This window comes from Ylistrum balloti, unplaced genomic scaffold, assembly GCF_031769215.1.
Source record: "Ylistrum balloti isolate Yb309-2 unplaced genomic scaffold, AGI_CSIRO_Ybal_v1 Utg370932, whole genome shotgun sequence".
NCBI classification, from domain to species: Eukaryota; Metazoa; Mollusca; class Bivalvia; order Pectinida; family Pectinidae; genus Ylistrum; species Ylistrum balloti.
Window position 1 is genome coordinate 275,105 of NW_026782527.1, and position 21,846 is coordinate 296,950.

General features: G+C 33.5%; 1 protein-coding gene across 1 annotated transcript in view; it reads left to right on the top strand.

Moving 5' to 3' along the window:
• The first annotated feature begins 895 nt into the window (after nt 1-895).
• The window catches only part of LOC132559553 (tubby-related protein 4-like), a 90,855-nt gene continuing 69,904 nt past the window's right edge, over nt 896-21,846 (top strand). The window contains exon 1 of the mRNA XM_060224180.1: nt 896-1,156. Within this exon, the coding sequence (XP_060080163.1) occupies nt 896-1,156 (261 nt within the window). The remainder of the gene's footprint in view (nt 1,157-21,846) is intronic.

Genomic DNA, 21,846 nt, shown 5'->3' on the forward strand with positions numbered 1-21,846 from the left:
TGTGAATTAAACAAAATTGATAACATTCTTTATCCTTTCCTGACAGCCCAAGACATGTTGAGACAACAATTTGGCCCTTTTTCCCAATAAAGGTGCAGAATTAAAAGGCTGTACAAAAGACACCTTTGATGAACACCTTTTAATAACTTGGAGTTAGATAAAGTAGAGCCAAACAATTGATTAAACTGCATCATACAGCTGTTCCATCCTTCTAGACTTAAATTTTGAAGACTAAGAGGCGACTGAGGAAAATCCAAAGTGATCAAAAGAAAAGTAGAAATTTCGAAGGGGAGCTGCAGCAGCCCCAGAATTAAAATGAATTTTGTAACTTTCATCAGATAAAACTGGAAAGGTGTGCTAATGTAAAACATATGAAGTATGAAATGTATTTTATGCATTACATGGCAAACTTGACATTGTTTGGAAATTAACAAGCAAATGTGTGGGCAAAATGACGCGTGGTGACTTCCTGACTCTTCTTGAATTTACCTGTTGACTTAGTTGTTTACTTATTGATATAAAATAGCACCATAAAAATGTTCAGATATACCAAACTAAAGTGGTCGCTTTCTGTTATCATACATTATGGAGTAATCATTAAAATTAAATGAGAATCAATAAACATGGAATTGAACAGTGATGACTTCAATCTGAAAGATACATGATGACACTTAGTGACTGTCATGAAAGGAAGCTGAATCCATTTGAGTGAAAAAAACTGGAACAGGTCCCAGTGCACCATAAAATACTTCTTCAAATTTTTAGTGTTAAATTATCTTATTTTCGTGACATGTTGTTTTCATTTTACAGAAAAAATGGGAAGATGGCATTATCAAAATGTGAGTTCTGAGGCTCTGCCATAAAGTAGAGTACTTGGTGGAGGTTTCCGGCCATCATGCATGTGCATTTTGAACAAAACACTTCCACAAGATCGGAATGTACCATCCACACTCTGTCCTGGATGGGAAAAGTTCCAGAAAGTCTTCCAGAGGAGGATGGAGGCTGGAAATTGAATCGTAGTCAATATTATTCAGAGGGGTGGCTGGCAAGTGGAAACGCCAAAGGAATTGTGGGAATAACTTTCACTACCAGTCATTGTCGAAAATATGATGCACCACAGAGGTCAAATTTCAACTTGAGAGGTCATAGAAGTGAGGTAAGTGCTAACATTGTGCAATATTACTATGGTGTTGACATTTAAAATGTTTGGTGAACTTACTGTTTAAAATTGTGATGTGATCAAAATTTTCTCAAAGTTGTTCAGACCAAAAATTTATTTTGAACTTTTGCTGGAGTTAAAATTTTTTTTTTAACGGATACTGGTTTTAAGATTAAAATCTATGACCTACAAGTATATCTTTTAAGATAGTGTCAAGTGAAAAAAGTTACAAACCTTTGTGAGGTATTGCTGTGACAGTATAGAATGCAGCATTTGGATATGAAAAATTCTCATCAAACAAAATCACAAAATGTAAAATTAGATGTACATTTATATACCATATTGTATGTATTAGGGATTTATCTTTCAGTGGAATTGCTTAAAGCACCTTGTGAAAACAAGTCTCTTGTCACTTTCATGTGAAGATATGTCAAGTGGGATTAATACTATTGGAAGGCATAATAGTGTACAGAATGCATTTTGGTTAGAATCTCTGTTTAGTGATTTGTGGCTGTACACCATTGTAGGTCTGATTTAAAGAGATTCTTAGAATTTTTGTCCTGTTTTTACCACTTCCTCATGACTGGCAATTTTTTTTGGCTTCAAGATTCATAACAGATTTCTAATGTTTCAATGTGGAATTGAGATGAAGATTTTCTTAAAGAGAGATGCTACATGTACATCTCTGTGACTTGCTGAAGTTTATCTCCTTTACCGAAGAGCTACAAAGATATCTTTCAAATGTATTTTTAGGTCATCTGACAGAAGAGTCTGTTCACCTTTTGTCCGGCGTCGTCCGTCGTAAACATTTTCAACTTCTTCTCAAGTTCTACATGTCTCATTGAGCTGAAACTTACCTGAAATGATCGTAACATGACCCTGACCAATTTTGAAATCTTGTATTTTATGTCAGATGATGATTAAGGCCCATGTTTTAATTATGATTAGGGCTTGTTATATTATGTTGGACTAGCATTTTATTGAATTGATGACATATGTTATGATCTATCTAGAATAGTGTTTTAGATATATGATTAGTTTATTTTGAGAGTGGATGGGTGTGTAGGCTCTGATATTGAATATTTTTTCTGCAGTTGATTCAATATCTATTGATGTACCCAATCTGAAAATTTTCCAGAGATGCAGGTTAATGTTAATTATGGGGGAGTTTTATAGTCGTCATAAAAACCTAATTGAGAAACGTTATATTTCTTTTTTTGCATTATGAAGCTGATCTTGCTTGATTCTGGTTAGTATGCCTGTTGGTTCTGTCGTATACTTTTTACCCATTTGTGAACTTGACATTACTTATGTGGATTGACAAAGATTTACATGTTGGATGTTGCTGATGAAGCAGAAGACACTTATCCTTCCAGAACACCGGGTCTCATTCTCAATGTTTTCTTTTTAGGATCACTTGATGTAGATATTGGTTTGTTAATGATTTTTGTGCAAAATAATTTACTTGACCTAATTTGATATTGGGTCAAGATGGTTCATATTTCCTGTATATGTACTGATACTTACCATGAGCGTTAGTCATAGGTAAAGAGTCATGCTCCATTAATGCCTATAATATACCAGTTCATGTGTTAAGTAGATGTGCTGATAGTAAATATTGATTTATAGCAATTTTGTAAATCAATAAGTTATTAATGATTTTATTAAAGTCAATGAGCATTTCAAGTTTATATTCGAATGGAAACATTTAAAAAAAAATTCTTCAAATATTTTTGTTGACTTACAAATATGAACCTTTTTTAAAGGTATCAGAATTGATGATTTTTTTCCCCAAGAAAATTAGTTGGTCTTACATCACCAACTCGCAACATTACAACTTGACTCATCTTGTCAGTTTGTTATGTAGTGGGAGAACTAAAAATAACGTCCACGATAATGATTCTTTAAAGATGTTTGTTTTTGAAATTAAGAGTTTTTTCTCGTTTGCTAAAAATCCTCATATTGATTTTTGTGACGTGATCCTGTCAGTTGTGGCCTTCACTAAGTTCCAATCAGACGATTAGATACTACTGTCTCTCCCACCAAAGTATCGGGCCTCTAATATTGCCACAAATACCGCAAAGATGATAATTTAGTTTGAAAAAAGCAATTTTACCAGACGACTTTTAGTCAAAATCAATTGTCGAAAAATCTTCCTTTTTTTCAATTAACAATTCCATTAGAATGTCTTTCTTCTTCAATTTTATCAAAAAGTAAATCCAATGAAAAGTGCTTTCCGAGCCTGTGTCAAAACAGTTTCATTGAATTCATTGACAAACAAGTTTATTGAAACTTTTTCTAATTTCATTTAAGAAAACCTGTTTTTACAAATCATAGAAAAAAAACAAACAAAAAAACAAAAAAAATGTGTTGAAAATTTTTTTTGCTCCTTTTAAAATACAATTTGTTAAAATTATGCTAAATATAGCTACCTTATTTTTGGCCAAAAGCAATTGCTGGGAAAATTTCAAATGGTTCCGGTTAACAATAATTACCTTTTCAAAATGCTGTTGAAAGGTCAGCATATTTTTAGGTCATCTGACCTGAAAGATGAGGATGACCTATAGCCATCGTGTTTCACTCATCGTCGTGTGTTGTGCATAAATTTTCCATTTAAATGACTTCTCAATAATCAGATGGCTCAGGGTACTGATATTAGGCCTGTAGCATGATGGGATGAAGGGCTACCAAATTTGTTGATATGAATGACCTTGACATACTTTCAAGGCCAAGGGGTCAAATATGTTAAAATCTTTAAACGATTTCTTCTCAATAACCAAAAGGCTCAGGATGCTTATTAGGGCTTGCAGCATACTTGGATTTAGGGCTACCAAGTTTGTTGATATAAATGACCTTGACCCACTTTCAATGTCACAGATGTCAAATATGTTAATATGTCTTGATGAACCAGCCAGTGTGTTGCTATGTAAGCTGTTGTGTAGTTGAGCAATTTTTCATATAGAAGTATTTATAGTAAGATGACCCTCAAGGCCTGTGGGCATGTTGTTGTAGACAAATTCTAGAATTTAATTCATAACAACAAACTGCATTGTATTAGCTGGTATTTTGAATATATTGTTCACCAGGTTGATACAAGACTATTGAGCTGTGATGGGTCTGATATACTGTGGTATCTGGTATCTGTATATCGGGATGGTTGCAAACCCTTTTATCAAAGTTGCCCTGACTTTTTTTTTTTTAATTCCTGGCTAAGAAGATGTTTGATATTAAAGTTAAGTGTTTTCACACCAAATTATATGAATGATTTTGAGAAGCTTGAAATCAAATGCAGTATGACGGAGTTGTCCCTCTTGTCTTCTTCCTTGAGAGTAGAATGCCAAACTGGGGTTGTGTTTTTTCTGTTTTACAGAGAAACCCTATTGTTATGATATTGTCTTACCAAAATTAAAATATTATAATAACTAGTATAATTTTACCTGGCCCCTGTGATTGTCAAAACCATTTTACTGTGTGAAAAGCCACAACAATCATGTGAAAATCATATGTTCCAGAGGTTTTGCTACCTAAGCATCTTTTTACAAATGAAGTTACGTAATATTCCTATTTGATTTGATAAATCTTTTATCCTCCGTAAGTGTATTGATATAAATGAAAATATCATATATTGCAAATAAATCATTACGCAAATGTAAATATGAGAAAGCTATGCACATCGACCTATTTCTGGCAACATGCTGTTGCAGCATGAACACAAGACGAAAGACTGAATTTCTGGTGGAATAGCAGTCATTGTAGGGTAATTGAAAACACGAAGATGCTTACATCAAAATCCATGAGTATTTACAAAATTACAAGAAACGTCATACCAAATTGGTAGAAAATGGATAGTAGAAAAAAGTTTGAAGTCTGTATACGCTTTTGAAATTCTTTACTGTTCGAATTGTTGAGGCTGAATAAGAAGCCTTGTTTATGTAATCGTACTGACTGTGGAGACTTTGGTGGAGTTTTGGTTGCATGCATTGCCACAGGTAAGTGACTTCATCTCCATCAAATGTTTACCAACAGCCAGCGATGAAATTTACATGTAACAGGTGCCCCTGTTTGGCTACCTCAGGGTGCCTCAATGAGAATTATTGGATAATTAGTGTCATAAGAAATAGCCCAGGTGTCAAATATGGACATTTGTCTGATTAATGATAGCCGACGAAAATCAATTTTGAGCAGAAAAAATATGATAATAACCATTATCCCATGTCACACTCTATCACAATATATAATTTTCTGTGCTTAATATAAAGGGAATGTTCTGTACATTGAAAAATATCATAATAAGTGGGATATCATAATTTCTAATATCTTAATCAGTAGAATCCACTGTTATTGCTGCTGTTTCTGTAATAGTTTGTGATTTTTAATACTATGTCTGAGCACCATGTAAGATTTGTTTTATCTTTACAACCAGTATAGCCTTTCAGCTACACACTTTTGTCAGATATTTTTTTCAGTCACAAAAATTATCATAAATGATTTTGACAAAGACAATATCTATAACCATCTTTTAGCTGTTAAGATTTTACCATTTGGGTTGAAAATTTCTTCTCTGTCACTTGAGTTTTTCATAAATGATTTTGTTTGAAGATGTAGAATGGTGTAATAAATATTTAAGCTGTCGTCAGGAAATGGTATTTTTCAACCATCAAACTTGCCATGAAAGTTACAAATTTTTGTCACCAAATCAAAAACTAGCAGCTATCTATTTATTGTGCTGTAACATTGGCAAGCAATAAATCCTACCTCTATAACATGTCTTCATTCACACTTCAGATAGATTAATTATCTTTGTGATATTATCAGTTGCCCACTCAGACTTATTATATTTCTAAAAGAATGTTTACAAAGAACTTGCTTTTAGTGTTATGAGATTATACAGGGGTATATGGTGACCACTTTGTCTGTGTGTCTGTGTATGATCAGTTCCTATATGTGTACATCCATGATAGTCTTCTGAACAAGATATCTCGTAAACCTATGGACAGAGATGTAGTTCTTATTCACATCATACCACCAAAGTCTATATCTGATCAGATTTTGGTCAAGGTTAAAGGTCACCCTTAACCAATTTGACCCGGGGGGCCGGGTTTTATCAGTATGAGCCCTTGTTAGCTGTTTTCAAGGATGGGATGTTGAAAAAATTGATACCTGAAAATCAGATAATTAAATCTCATGAAAACCATGGTCTGTTTCCTATGATGTCATTGAATATTATCTCCCTTTTTGCAAGTTTTTTGTAAAAAAAAAATCAAGCGAAAAATTAAAAACCACTATAGTTAGAGGCTATTCTATAGAATTGATTACTTGAAGTTATTTACAGATTAAAAATAATTTTCTTCCTTTTTTTGTTTAATTGCAGTGTGTGTGATTTGAGGAATGCAGCAAAAACTATAAAAATGTTTGCTGCTGTTAAACTGCCAATTAAATTCTTTAATGAGGAATTGTTGGTGCCATTACTGATTGTAATTATCAGAATTGAAGAAAACCAAGTGAACAGTTTCATTGGATTGTGAGTGGTTTGTTCACAGCTGATAACTGTCTAAACTCAGTATGGCTTTGCTTCATCAAACACTAAAATTTAACCTTCTTAGTAGAAATGATTTTTTTGTTGAATTTTATTGTAATATATTTAAACTTTTATAACTCTTTGTTTAATGTTGTACAATTTTGACTTAAGGGTGTTTGCTACAACATTTATATCCCGTATATTTTTTTTCTCTTGTAACATCTAATTTCGACTAAATTGTTCAAGTATTTTATCATCTTGGCAGGCATTTGCTTTATCTGGTGAGGACTATTGAGAATCTGTTCAATTTATCGATCAGAGAGATTCAGTCTAGTTTATCTGAGAGATTCAGTTAAATTTATCAGTCAGAGAGAATCTGTTCAATTTATTGGTCAGCAAGAATCTGTTCTATTGATCTATCAGAGAATTTATTCAATTTATCCATCAGATAGAATCTGTTTAATTTATCAATTAGAGAGATTCTGTTTACTTTATCTGTTAGAGGGAATCTGTTCTATTGACTTATCAGAGAGAATTTGTGTTCAATTTATTGATCAGAGAGAATCTATTCAATTAATTGGTAAGGGAGAATAAGTTCAAATTATCTGAGAATCTGTTTAATTTCTCAGTTATACAGAATCTGTTCAATTTATCAATCAGGGAGAACCTGTTCAATCTATTGATAAGAGACAATCTTTTCAATTTTTCAGTGAGTATCTGTTCAATTTTTCAACTTACTTACCAGAGAAAATCAGTTCAGTTTGATTATCAGAAATAATCTGTTCTATTTATCTCTCGGAGAGATTCTGTTCTTTTTATCCATCAGAAATAATCTGTTTTATTTATCGGAGAGAGTTCTTTTTATCCATCAGAAATAATCTTTTATTTATCTCATCAGAAATAATCTGTTCTATTTATCTCTGTTCTTTTTATCCATCAGAAATAATCTGTTCTATTTATCTCTCGGAGAGATTCTGTTCTTTTTATCCATCAGAAATAATCTGTTCTATTTATCTCTCGGAGAGATTCTGTTCATTTTATCCATCAGAAATAATCTGTTTAATTTATCCATTAGAGAACCTGCTCAATCTATGAGAATTTTTTTTCTGACTAGATATTTTTCTCATCTATATTTGTACATATGTTTATGTTTTAAGTACCTCTGTATGGAATCTGTTCTCTCCTGACTGCTCTGACCTGGCCATTTGGATGAAATCAAATACAATTTGTGAACTCTGAAGACCACCAACTTACCTAGAAAATATATTGGAAACTTTCAACACCCTGCACTCTTCTTATTCCACACTTCATTTCAAACAAACTGTTTTCAACCAATTTCTGCTCTACATTCTTCAAAGTCAATAAATGACATGAAATGAATTATAATTTTTATTCAACAAGATGAGACAGATCATTTGATATTGTTCTACAGCTTTACCAAAGAAACCAAATTTAACGCTACCATCTTTAACAGGCTTCATCCTGTAATCACCTACCACATCCTAATGTCATTGTGCTGAACAATTCCCCTGGCTAGAATACCCGTATTAGCAGGAAACCCTATACAATTTTCTGATGCAAGGATCATTTCTTCTTTGGGGATATTCTTTCATGAACATTTTAGAATTTACTAGTTTTTCGTACAATAGCATGTTTATTACTAAATGGTTGTTTCAGTCATACCTCTTAGGCTTACTTCTAAGGACCTAGGCAATTGCCATTCAACTGAAACTTGATTATTTGAACTATATGTTCACCCAACTCAATGTGCTATGTCCTATATATACATTCTTAAAACTCTTGTATTCTCAGATTTTAGACCAATCACTATTGTGCTACTTCTGTGTTCAGTACACATGTACGTGGTGTTGATCTAAGTTATCTGGTAGCAGTCAATGAAAATAAGGAATTATGGGGCTAGTGCACCTATGTCCCTGTTAATATTTTTACCTTTCTTTCAACCACTTTTGATTTCCTCATTTGCCTTCCGGGCCTCAAAATTTAGGCCCTCAGCATCACTGATGAGTCCTAGCAGGATGAAACAGCTGCAAGCTACAATTTAATTCATTTTTTGGTTCTTCTCTATTGAAATTTGTAGTAAAAGGTACTGTTCACTTGTAATCACATGACTTCCATGGTAACTCCTAACTGTATGAACACCATCTAAGCTGTGCCCTCATGATGGTCTGACTAAATCTGAAACAAGTTGACTACCAGCTGTACATGTAGAAGAAAGTAGAATATACTGTTTGGAAACCATGGCTTCCAGAGTTGCTCCTCTTCTCTTTTTGAATCAGAAAAATCTGTTCTGTCTAACCACCAAAGAATCTCTTCAACCCAGTAATCATAGAATCTGTTCAACCCAGTAATCAGAGAATCTCTTCAAACCAGTAATCAGAGAATCTGTTCAACTCAGTAATCAGAGAATCTCTTCAACCCAGTAATCAGAGAATCTCTTCAACCCAGTAATCAGAGAATCTCTTCAACCCAGTAATCAGAGAATCTGTTCAACCCAGTAATCAGAGAATCTCTTCAACCCAGTAATCAGAGAATCTCTTCAACCCAGTAATCAGAGAATCTCTTCAACCCAGTAATCAGAGAATCTCTTCAACCCAGTAATCAGAGAATCTCTTCAACCCCTAAATCAGATAATCTGTTCAACATATAAATCAGAGAATCTCTTCAACCCCTAAATCAGAGAATCTCTTCAACCCCTAAATCAGAGAATCTCTTCAACCCCTAAATCAGAGAATCTCTTCAACCCCTAATCTGAGAATCTCTTCAACCCCTAATCTGAGAATCTCTTCAACCCCTAATCAGAGAATCTCTTCAACCCCTAAATCAGAGAATCTCTTCAACCCCTAAATCAGAGAATCTCTTCAACCCCTAAATCAGGAAATCTCTTCAACCCCTAAATCAGAGAATCTCTTCAACCTATAAACCAGGAAATCTCTTCAACCCGTAAATTAGAGAATCTCTTCAACCCCTAATCAGAAAATCTCTTCAACGTATAAATCTGAGATCTCTATATGTGCATTATCAACCTATAAATAAGAGAATCTGTTCAATCAATTGCAGTTGATGCAGGAACCTTCTCAGTCTCTTTGATTGGTTCAATATTCCTATCAGGTAATCTGCTCAATCTATAAATCAAAGAATCTCTGCAATTTATCAATCATAGAATCACGTTATTCTGTCAGCAAATCAATCAGAGAGTCTGTTCAATTTGTGAATCAGAGAATTTCTTCAATAAGCAAATTGATCAGAGAATCTGTTTATTTGTTCAATCTATCAGAGAATCTCTCTTCTATTTCTATCAGATAATTGATTAAATCTCAAAAAAATTGTTCTTAATTTTTCAGAAAATCTGCACAATTAGGGAATCTTATCACAGAATCTCTTTAGTAGATCAGAGAATCTCTTTAGTAAACTTCATCAGCTAGGGCCTTATATTTCACATACTTTATCACCTATAGGATTTCCTCTGTTGCATACTGAAAATAAGTCACTTGCTTCGAAGGGTCAAGATGACCCATTGCTATCGTGCAGCGTCTGTTGTCATGCACCATGTTACATCAGTAGTGGTTGGCAAATAGTTCTGAAATTCAAAAAGTTGAATCGACTTCTAGCAACCTGGGATTGTGGCCCTAAATGGGGGAGTTGGTCAATATTTTACTTCAAAACGCTACCCTTCCACCAGCAAATTCTGTGGTTTATCCTTTCATTCGTCAGTTGTCAGATAAGTGTGAAGGGCTATAGCCCTCTTGTTTATAAAAAAGTTAGGGAAAAGGTAATCAAACAGAAAGTTTTACAAGGAAAGATTGATGAAATAATGTAACGATCTGAATGTACTTATCTGATATGGGTTTTTTCTTGGCACAGAAAGTGCAAGTTTCACTAAAAAAAGCAAACAATGTATTTTTTATGAAGCAGACAATCTTTATAGTACAGATTCTGCTGTTGACATTCTAATCATAGTTTGGTTGCAAAAATTGGCTTTCAGATATTCTGTTAAATTAATTTAACTTCAATTGAAGCACTTTTGTATTTGTTATAAAACATGTTTGTTGCATAAAAGGGTTCTATAAATAGCAAGATGTTGGTATATTTATATTTAAGGATGAAAGAGGAATTATTTTGATTTCAGATTTTACAGATATTGTTCAAAGGTTTAAAATCTAGGGGCTTTCCTTTTAAACCATCATAAATATCCTAATTGACACCCATGCCCACCCTTGAAAAAAAGTAGAAAAACTAAAAAAGACAAAAATCAATTTTATATTAAAAAAACCTTTTAACACCCACCCCTGCCCTCTCAGAAAAAAACAAAAAAGAGAAAGATCAATTTTGTATGGAGAACATTTAACTTACAAAACTTTTTAACTTTCAAAGACCATAAACATTTAGAAATCTCATAACCATAGATTACAAACAGAAAAAAATCTACCTTATTTAATGAGAGAGAGCTAAGAGTTGAAGTAATGAACAAAGTGCTTTAAAGAGCATCGAAAAGGATAGCAATTTATCATTATATAAGGTCAGGATTATGCAATAGCTTTCAACAATTTTTTTCTTTCTTTTTTTAGCAGTAAATGGAATTGAAGGATGATCCAAATTGTGACACCTGGTTATCTGTCTTTCCAAGGCCAAGATGGCTTTGTTGATTTCTGCTCAGGGATAAACGTATAATGTATACATATACGAAAGAGCACAAATAACCACCTGTTTAGACTTGCCAATGTATCCGTTTATCTGGCATTGAGCTTATGTTTGGTAATAAGCCCAGCTAAATATAAAAGCATTGTTTTTTTGTTTTAACTAAATGGCTGTATACATATAGATGGACTTATTACCAGGGATTGGCTTATTGTAGGATGGATAGAGTGCATCTTTAAAACAAGGGAAACAACCCTCAAGAAATTATTAGACATTTAAAGAAATTTTCCAATAAAAAGTCATTGTCTGATTTTCATCCATTTAATATATAAGTTGATCAAAAATGCTTTCTTGGGATTTAGACAAAAGGAATTATACATCTCTTTCTCCGTCTTCAAATTAAACCATCAAAATTAGCACAGGTTACATTCTATCGATTTTTGAAATCTTTTCTGTGTAGTAATTGATGTGCTTTAAAGTCACGGTGTAATTTATAGTTAAAATAACACCACCATAAATAGGCAGTCTTTAGCTATAGTCTGGAGTCGACGATTTTAAATAGTTTGTCACGTTGTTGCTCTTGTTTTCTATATTGAAGAATTTGCAAACCACTTAAAGTGCTCCTTTAATGATTTAAAAGATTTTGTAGAAAATCACAGGCAATTTGAAATATTTGCATGTCAAATTTGAAAATGAAATATCCTTTTGGACATTTTTCACAGATTTTAGCTATCCTTAGCACTGCTATTATGGAAATTCAATCTTCATTCTTGTTGCTAAAGAACAAATTCTCTTTAGCCTGAACATTTTTTCCTGTAGTTTCCATCAACAGAGTTGGTGATGAACAAATGCTGTTGGAGAAAAAAATCTCATTATTGACAAGGAATAGGAGAATTAGTTTAAGGAAGCTTGTTTGGTTTAGAATTTTCCAGCCCTTGACATGTACTAGTTGCGACATCTATTGGTGACAAATCTTTGTACTGTAACCTTATTATCTATATAGAGACAGTTTTAGCTGGTGATGTAGCACATGAAACATAGATGCAGACATTGCAGGAAAGTTAGGGGAAAATGTTATTTACAACTTTGGGCAGTGGCAAACAAAGCCTGATCATAATGATCTCGGGTAGGTTGTTTATAGACTGAATCCTGCTTTTGAAAATCCTTCTTAATGGGGAAAAAAATAGAAAATTTAGTTGGAATCTGGCTAAATCAGTTCTCAGATATTAGTAATACAAAAAACGTTAAGATTGATACCAGCTGAAAAAAATCTAGCAAGAAAATTTGAAAATTGCCAACTGACAACAATTTGAAATATTCTATGTTATATTCTATTAGAACTCCTGGTAGAGTCCATAGGAGTCTGTCTTATATTATTTTAGATATTAGATTTTTACCAGGATTCTTTAAAGCTAACATGAATTTTTTCTAAAAACCTGAGACAGATTCCATATGGAAAATATATTCCAGACGGAGTCCATATGGAAAGTTTCGTACAAGGTGATGATTGTACTGATTAACACGAATACTGAATGATTTTTGTCAGTAATAAACCTGTCTCTTGTTGCTATTTGTACATAACCATATTTATCTTACGATAAGCCTGTGTCCACTAATAAGCCCACCCATATTTATCGCTATGTAGTAAAAATTACCAAAGATTGATATTTCACTGCCATCGATTAAACCAACCTTAAACTTTTATCAGAAATGATGAATTCCTGGTGGGCTTTTTGACATATTGAATGACAGCTGTAAGTAAGAATGTTGTTTCAAGCTTTCTATTTTATATCCAAGATTGAAGAACTTGATATTCTATTTCTCTTTTTCTTATTGGTAGTAGATAGAATGGATACCTTTTCATGGCAGTTGAACATTTTTATCATTTCAAGCGACTTTACAGGAAAACAATTAAACTCAATCTTGATACAATGATTTCATTTTGATTTTAGATGTTTGCATTAACTCTGTGTCTATTTAGTGATTTCTATCTGTAATTACTTAATTGATGTCTGTTTTCTAAGTTTGAAGATCAGATAACAGAAAATAAGATGATCAGTTAAGTTTAAAATTTAATTTGATTTAGAATCCTTTTGGTTTACCAATAAAAGTATTGTCGTAAATTAATTAAATTTCCCAAGTGGTATTAATTGAACACCAGAAGATTAAATTGCAGTTTTTCATATTTTGTATTTGTTAAATTTGATTGTTGCCAGAATTGAAGGCAGATTATTGTAGCTTGCTGTAAGTCTACAAGATCAAGAAATTGCTTGTTAATTGATGATGCTTTAAAAATTGTCTTCATCCATCAAATATGGTTTTATCTATTACATATTTAGGAATATAACATTACGCTACAAGTGTATTTTATTCTTAGAAAATAATCAGTGCTACTAGGCTAGAAGTGATGCTGTGTACATACTGTTACTGTTTCATGGGTTTTAGAAGGAAATGAATGGTTTAAGACAATATCTCAATCCGTTAGAAGAAAACTGTTGATGCTGGTATTTAAGGAGAAGCCAATGCATCAATACTCCCAAATTAAACCAACGAGCCTGAATCTTGTCTGCGGGTTGAGACTGGGGTTGTGGAGGTTGGCATGGTCATCAATAAACTGGCCACCTTTCTGTGTTTTTATCCATGATAAGGTATTGGTGTTTTACTTTGGCACACAAACTCTATATCATCCAACTTTTTTTTATTTACAGTATTTTCAGATTGGCATTGCTTCAGTATATATGATATCTGCTGGTGATTTTGAAACTGTAAATGTAATCTTCAAAACCAGGTTTTCAAAATCCCAATTTTTGACTTAAGGGATCATGCTACTTACTGCATTTCAAAAGTGATATTGTTTCATGGATTCTTTATTCAAAGTCTTATTTCAATCTACTTTTACTTATCATGTTAAACTGGTAATGATTGTGAGGATTGATTACTGGGGTCATGTGATCATATTTGTAGGGGAATGAGTTACATAGGTATTAGTTGCTTCTTTAGTACACTTAACTTGTATAACAAAAAGGAATAAAGTACCTTAACTTTGAAGAACTGTAAATGTAAGGATTGTGTGATGTGACATCAACATTAGAGATAAATGTTGGTGTGATGTGACATCGACATTAGAGACAAATGTTGGTGTGATGTGACATCGACATTAGAGACAAATGTTGGTGTGATGTGACATCGACATTAGAGACAAATGTTTGTGTGATGTGACACTGACATTAGAGACAAATGTTTGTGTGATGTGGCATCAATTAGACAAATGTTTGTGTGATGTGACACCGACATTAGAGACAAATGTTTGTGTGAATTGAACAAACATTTGTGTGATGTGACATCAATTAGACAAATGTTTGTGTGATGTGACATCGACATTAGAGACAAATGTTTGTGTGATGTGACACTGACATTAGAGACAAATGTTTGTGTGATGTGGCATCGATTATACAAGTGTTTGTGTGATGTGACATCTACATTAGAGACAAATGTTGGTGTGATGTGACACCGACATTAGAGACCAATGTTTGTGTGATGTGACATCGACATTAGAGACAAATGTTTGTGTGATGTGGCATCAATTAGACAAATGTTTGTGTGATGTGACACCAACATTAGAGACAAATGTTTGTGTGATGTGACATCAATTAGACAAATGTTTGTGTGATGTGACATCAACATAAGACAAATATTTGTGTGATGTGGCATCAATTAGACAAATGTTTGTGTGATGTGACATCAATTAGACAAATGTTTGTGTGATGTGACATCAACATAAGACAAATGTTTGTGTGATGTGACATCAACATAAGACAAATATTTGTGTGATGTGACATCAATTGAACAAACATTTGTGTGATGTGACTTTGATATTAGATCATTATTTTTCCTGGCATTTGATTCAGATCCTTTCTTCCTCAGAAGGTCAATATTTCTTTTTTCATGTTTTCTCTATGACATTTTCAGAGCATTGAAAGATGTATGAAGACAGCATCACCTGTTTGGTTCAGATGTATATCCTATACTGTTGTCTGTCTGCTTTCCTTAGGGTGACAGGATTGGTTCAGGAGACAACCTTCTCACAGTGGTGTCAATATTGGTATATGATGATAATAATGCTTAGTCAGCAATATGTTTCACTGCAAGGAAGTGTCACAGGTGGTTTTCACTTTAGAAACAGTTACAGAAATGTTAAGAGCTGATTGTTCACCTTAAGTTCACAGAGGAGGATATAAAGAAAGTAGGAGTAGTATTCACAAAGACAGGAAGGGGAGAGCTGACAGATATACCCTATTGTCCTGGTGTTACTTCAGCACAATAAAGACTACAGTCTGTGCAAATTTATAGAGGCTCTGTACCGCTGTGTAATGAATTGGTTGATTGTTACGAAATATACAGGTTGTTTGGTACTTTTAGGAGAATTTAGCTTTTGAGCAGTTGGTTGGTACTTTTTAGGTCATCTAACCTGAAGGGTCAAGATAAACAATTGCTCCTGTGCAGCGACCATGGTCGTGTGCTGTGCGCCGTGCGCCGTGGGTGGACTTTTCCTTTAAAACACTACTCCTGCTCCTGCTTAACACCTGGGTGGATTTCAACCAAATTTGGTCTGAAACATCACTGGGGTTGGGGAATCATTTCTTAATTCAAAAAGTTGATTTGACACCTAGGGACTTGGAAGTTGGGCCCAAAACGGTTAGTTAGACAATATATTGCCTTGGGGTAGTTAGTCAATAATTTGCTTCAAAATTCTACACTTCCTTGATGCTTGAACGGATTTCAACCAAAGTTTGCCTGAAACATCTTTTAGGGTTGAGGATCAATTCTTAGTTTCAAAAAGTTTATTTGACTCATAGGGACTTTGGGATGGGGCTCCAAAAAGGGAAGTTGGACAATATTTTGCTTGAAAACACTACTCCTTCTTATTGCCTTAGTAGATTTCAAGCAGATTTGATCTGAAACATTATTACAGGTTGATGAATTATCGTTTCTTTTATTCAGAAAGTTGATTCTAGAAATATTTCGCTTCTCAATATGCTACTATTCCTTAATGCTTAAATTTGGTTTGTATCATTTAGGGTGGAGAATCATTTCTTAAATTCCTTATTAATGCCTGGGTAAATTTTAACCAAATATGGGCTGAAACATTAGTAGGGAGTGGCAATGATATCAAATGCACATGAAGTGATCCTTAGATTTTCCTGACCAAGTCTTATTTTTTTGATTTGGTCCAAAATCCAACATAATTCATTTGAACAAATAGTCTGAACTACTTTTCAAGTTTCATTCATACCACTGACAAAAATATTTAGAGTTTGATTTGTTAAGGAAGAGAAAGAGATGATTAGTTAGGGTAGACATAGATTTCATTATCTTGTTTGAAAGGCATAAAGCTTTTAAACTTCCATGATTTAAATACCAATGGTACATAGTGATAGAATTTACAGACTGTTTTTTCGGTGTCTGAGATTAATTCTATTAAGATATTGTATATGTTCAAATACAGAAACTAACAACTGATTGATGATGTATTGGTTTCTTCCATGTTATAGAAACACAAAATCTTTGATAATGAAAACCTGTTTATACCATTAGAGTGTATCAGGTCCTTGACATAACGGTACATGCAGCCAGAGATAGACTTTTCACAGACTCACTGGAGCCTTTGTACTGTCGCCTTACACTGCATATATATATATCCAAAATTTGTTTGAGACTGACAAGAATTCTATTAACCGGAAAGGTTTTGAGTCATGTGAAATCATAAGGTCTGAAGTCAATGTATACAGTTCTGTAACTACAATACTATCAGAAAGCTAGACAAAGCAAACTATTTTATTTCTGCTTAAACCAGAAGGTTAGCTCTTAGCTGTGTATGTTGCATGTGAAAAGCAAGGATCATTTTGAGCTAGGACCATCTTATAGCAGCTGGTGACTACCTAACTGGACAACATATGAGAGGTCCATCACATGACATCCAGAGCAATTGGGGTAAAGTGTCTTGCCCATAGATACAACCTTGTCATCACAGACCAGTCTGTTTCCTAGCATACTAAGAAACACAAAATCCCACAGGTTATGAACATTAGACCACCTGGATCTTCATCCTGAGGATGTGTAGACCAACACTTTAACTGACTGGGCTATTTTCGCCCCGAAGGAAGTTAGCATTCTACACATTGAAATATTTTAATGCCATGCTACATATGAAGTAACTCAAGTATGACTGTCTATTTGTTGTAGAAATTTTATGCAACAAGGATTTTAAAAAAAAAAGGGAAATTAAAAACCAGGTTGTTAAAGGTGTCTGTAACACTAGCACCTCTCCTTTTCCAAGATATGGCATCTAAAATAGATTTCTAGAAAAAAATAAATCCATTTACAAATATTTACAATAACTGAAGTTATAACACAAATTGATACAATTAAAGATAGACTATCATGAAAAAGGTGATTAGTCTCTAGCTGTGCCCTTTTGATATTGGGACTGATCAGATAAACAGAATGGCTAACAAGCAGCCATCTTGGATTTTGACAATGACTTTTTATCACTGTTGCTTGAGAAGTAGATGGATCTGTCTCAAATTTCATTTGTAGGTTCCCCTTGGTCTCTAGTTGTGCCTGTTTGTTATTGCTATTTCTTAGGATCCTTGGTACAAAATATAGTATCATATATATTAATTGTGTGCAATCTATTATGGAAATCAAGGTTATCTCCCCTTCTGCTATAAAATCAATAAGTTAAGTATTGACAATAAAGGTTAAGAGGTTTGTGGAATATTGGATATTCTGTTTCTAATCTCCCACAAAGCATGATAATATGTTTTCCTGATGGAATCTTTTAACAGTGGTGAAATAGATTTAGTATCCATTGAGGTACCTGTAACTTGAATAAGTAGTAAATAAAGGGTAGCTTCTGTAGATGATTAGGGAAGCTGATAGGATATGGCTTCATATACTGGCCAGCTTAGTCGTATTACCCAATGTTTATTGGACACTGATACACACACACACACACACATATATATGTTTTCATTCCATCAGAATTCACCAAAAAGAACATTGAAATGATTCATTGTATTTTGTACAGTGTCAGCAAAGGTCATCAAGGTCTCATTTCTGATCCATTTAATTTTACCTAAAAGGCCCGAAGGCTAATGAATTTTTCATGTGAATAATATATACATACCAGTAGTATATTTCTGTCAGGTTTTTTATTCATTATCCAAAAACTTAAACTTATAACTTGGTTGATTGGATGGTGTAGTGGTAACATCTTTCACCGTGTCACCCTAGGTTCAAATCCTGGAACAGATGTGAAAAGGTATTGGGTCACCTGTCTGACCTGGGGTTTCCATAGAGTACTCAGGTTTCCTTTCACAATAAGAACCCTTGCAGCCTCAATCAGGGCTAACATGAGTGATTAATACAAGTTAGAAATACTTTTTTCGCAATTGTTGTAAAATAAATAAATATGGCAACAGCCATAATTTTCCTGCATTAAACCCTGTTGGAAGCAATTATAAGAACTCTGACTCAAAGTCAGGGATGGAATTTTTACAGGATACAAGATTTATTTTATTGTTTTTCTGAACAGTTTTGTACAGTTGGGCACATTATAATGCATGGGCTTATTGGCGGATAAACTCATAATTTATAGTTTTCTGCATTGCTTGAACTTTTCCTTTAAGTTTGATTTAAGATGAATTCACTGTCTTCACAGTGAAATTTATGGTAGACGGATGATGTGCCAAGGAGAAATGATGTCTTTACCATGATAATAAATTAACGTAATTAGGGTCCCTTTCTTCTGCTGTTCAGATACATGCTGAAAAAGCTTGTTATGATGTAGTTGTGAACTGAAATTGACAATGTCATCATTCCAGATCTAATGATTTAACAGAACTCATATTTGTTTAGAGCGTTTATGTACAACAGATCTCGTTAAACCTTTGACAAACAAATTATTCCACGTCTTTCGAAACATTTTTGTAGGCATCAGTCAGAAGGAAAGATCAACAACATCGTGAAAAATGATTTAATCCCACTGCAAATATATTTCTTATAGTCTGTATATCTTAACAATGAATTCTATCACAGATTTGGTGATTGTCAAAAGTTCAAAGTTCAAAGGTCACACTTGACCATACTGGGAGTTATGTATCCTTGCATGCTTTCATTTGTTCATATATAAGAACATTGAAGTGAACATTTTACAGTTTCTTAGTTGTGTACAGACACTTTTGGGAAATAAAACTTGAGTCTGCTGATGGACCTGGTGACATATGGGGCCATAAAACCTGTTTGGTCACTTCTATTACCATTAGGCAGTGATCTAAACCAGAAACAGTCTCCTCGCTGTTTATTTGACAGATTCGGCTTGTTCGACAAAATACAGACCAATCACAGAATGTCCCGCCAGTTCTATCCATAAATCAGAGCGTTGTGTAATTTCGAAATAAAATTATTTGGCTCTTTGGTTGTCTGTGTATTGTACTTTATTACGGAATGATCATGTAATATTTCTAACCAGCATACATGGCTGGTGTTGTGGTCATTTTGATGCTGGGAAACTTTATCAATTTGCAGGATCGTAGTGCATGTTGAGGATATAGCTGCTGTAGCCAAACTTGGACATAAATTGCTCGGTTTGTCTGCTTGAATTGATGTCAGTTGCCAAGTTTGAAAATGAAACATTTTGAAAATTGATTGCCCATGTTAGTAAATACAGATGGCTGCCATGGTAGCACCGTTCACTTTCTATTGGAGCAAGACAATGATACTGGATAAGCTGTTGTGGTATTTCTCCTTTCATGCAAGACATTGGACACAAGTAACTTTTGATTGGAATATGCTCAATTTTACATAAAAGTCTGAGTAATTTATCACAGAGTTTTGCAGGCTTCATTCTTTTGTCAGCAACTATCAAGTGAATTTTTTTGAATATTTAAAAACAAAAGAAAAAAAAAAAAAGGCGCAAAGAATTTTTATAATTATCTGTTTTGTATTTAATAATTGTGTAAGATGTTTTTGTGTATGTAAAATATACATGTTTCAAGTCACCAATTCTGAACTTTAAAATTGAAAATTCAGTTTAATCTTACTATAAGCATGATTTTCTAGTGCATTACTAGATTCAACAAGTGTTACCCATAGTGCAACAGAACAAAATAAACCAATTTATCTTTCTGTACCAGAATCAAGTTGTGTGTTTGACAGGGCTAATACTAGAACCCATGATTTTTTTTATCTACTTTGCCAGTGACTAAGATAGAATTAAGGTATTTATTTAGTCAAGTGAATAACATGGAAATAAAAATACTTTCTCCTACATATATGGAAAATTAATTGTTCATTTGGTTTCTTTTAAGTGGAATTTCCAGATGATGGCTTTCAAGAAGCATCAAATTATCCTGATTAAAAAAAATTGATTTCTAATTGGTGTTCATTTCAGCTCTTTCTTCTACACAAGAGAAAATGTATTTAAGAATTAGATGTAGTTAAACAGACTTTAGGATTGTCCTTATCCTTTTGTAACCAGAAGCTGGCGTGTCTCGGGTGAAGATGTCGGCTCTGTTGTCCTAGGATGTTCTGTTTCCTGACTCTGATGGGTATGGACATTGGTACTGTAATAAAGTGCTGTTTTCATTGGCAGCACACTAGGACTTTGCATATCAATCATCATTTGAAGCTTTAGATACATACACGGGAAATTTTAAAATAGAAATGTGGCTCACCGCTCAAAATTTTAAAATTTTATATAATGACATGGGAAATTTTAAATAGAAATATGGCTCATCGCTCAAAATTTCAAAGTTTGACATATTCTATATCCATAGAGTGGTTCATTGTGATGAAGGAAAATGTGTGTGTTATGTCATTTTAAAGTTGAGTTATGGAAATATGCGAAACAAATAAATGTATAATTTTTATAACCCTGTGATCTTCTCCTTGTCCTATATCTGTGTCATGCTATTAAAGCATATATTATATAATGTTTGGATATTTGGCTTTTGAAAATTACCTACACAGTAATGTTCAATTCAGTTTTGCATATTGTCTACTCAGAAACATGGAATTTCTTTAAATCTGTATTATGATTTAAATGAGAATCTATCTACCCAGCCAATCCTAAGCCACACATCTCCCTCGAACCCCTTTCCATCACCAAAATACTTTATTATGAATTAAATGAGAATCTTTTTCCCAGGAAATCCTAAATGATACATCTCAATCCAGCCCCTTTCCACCACCGAAATTCTTTATTATGAATTAAATGAGAATCTTTTTCCCAGCCAATCCTAAACCACATGTCTCCCTCCAGCTCCTTTCCACCATCCAAATGTCCTGTCAGATATCACGATCACAAATCGAGTCCAATAGAGGACATTCCTATTTCTTCACAGATATGCAAAGGTTTTTGTGTACCAGACATACATGCATTTGACGAGACCTTTTTTTCTATTTATTTTACAGATATGCCAAGGTTTTTTTTTTGTTAGTACCAGACATT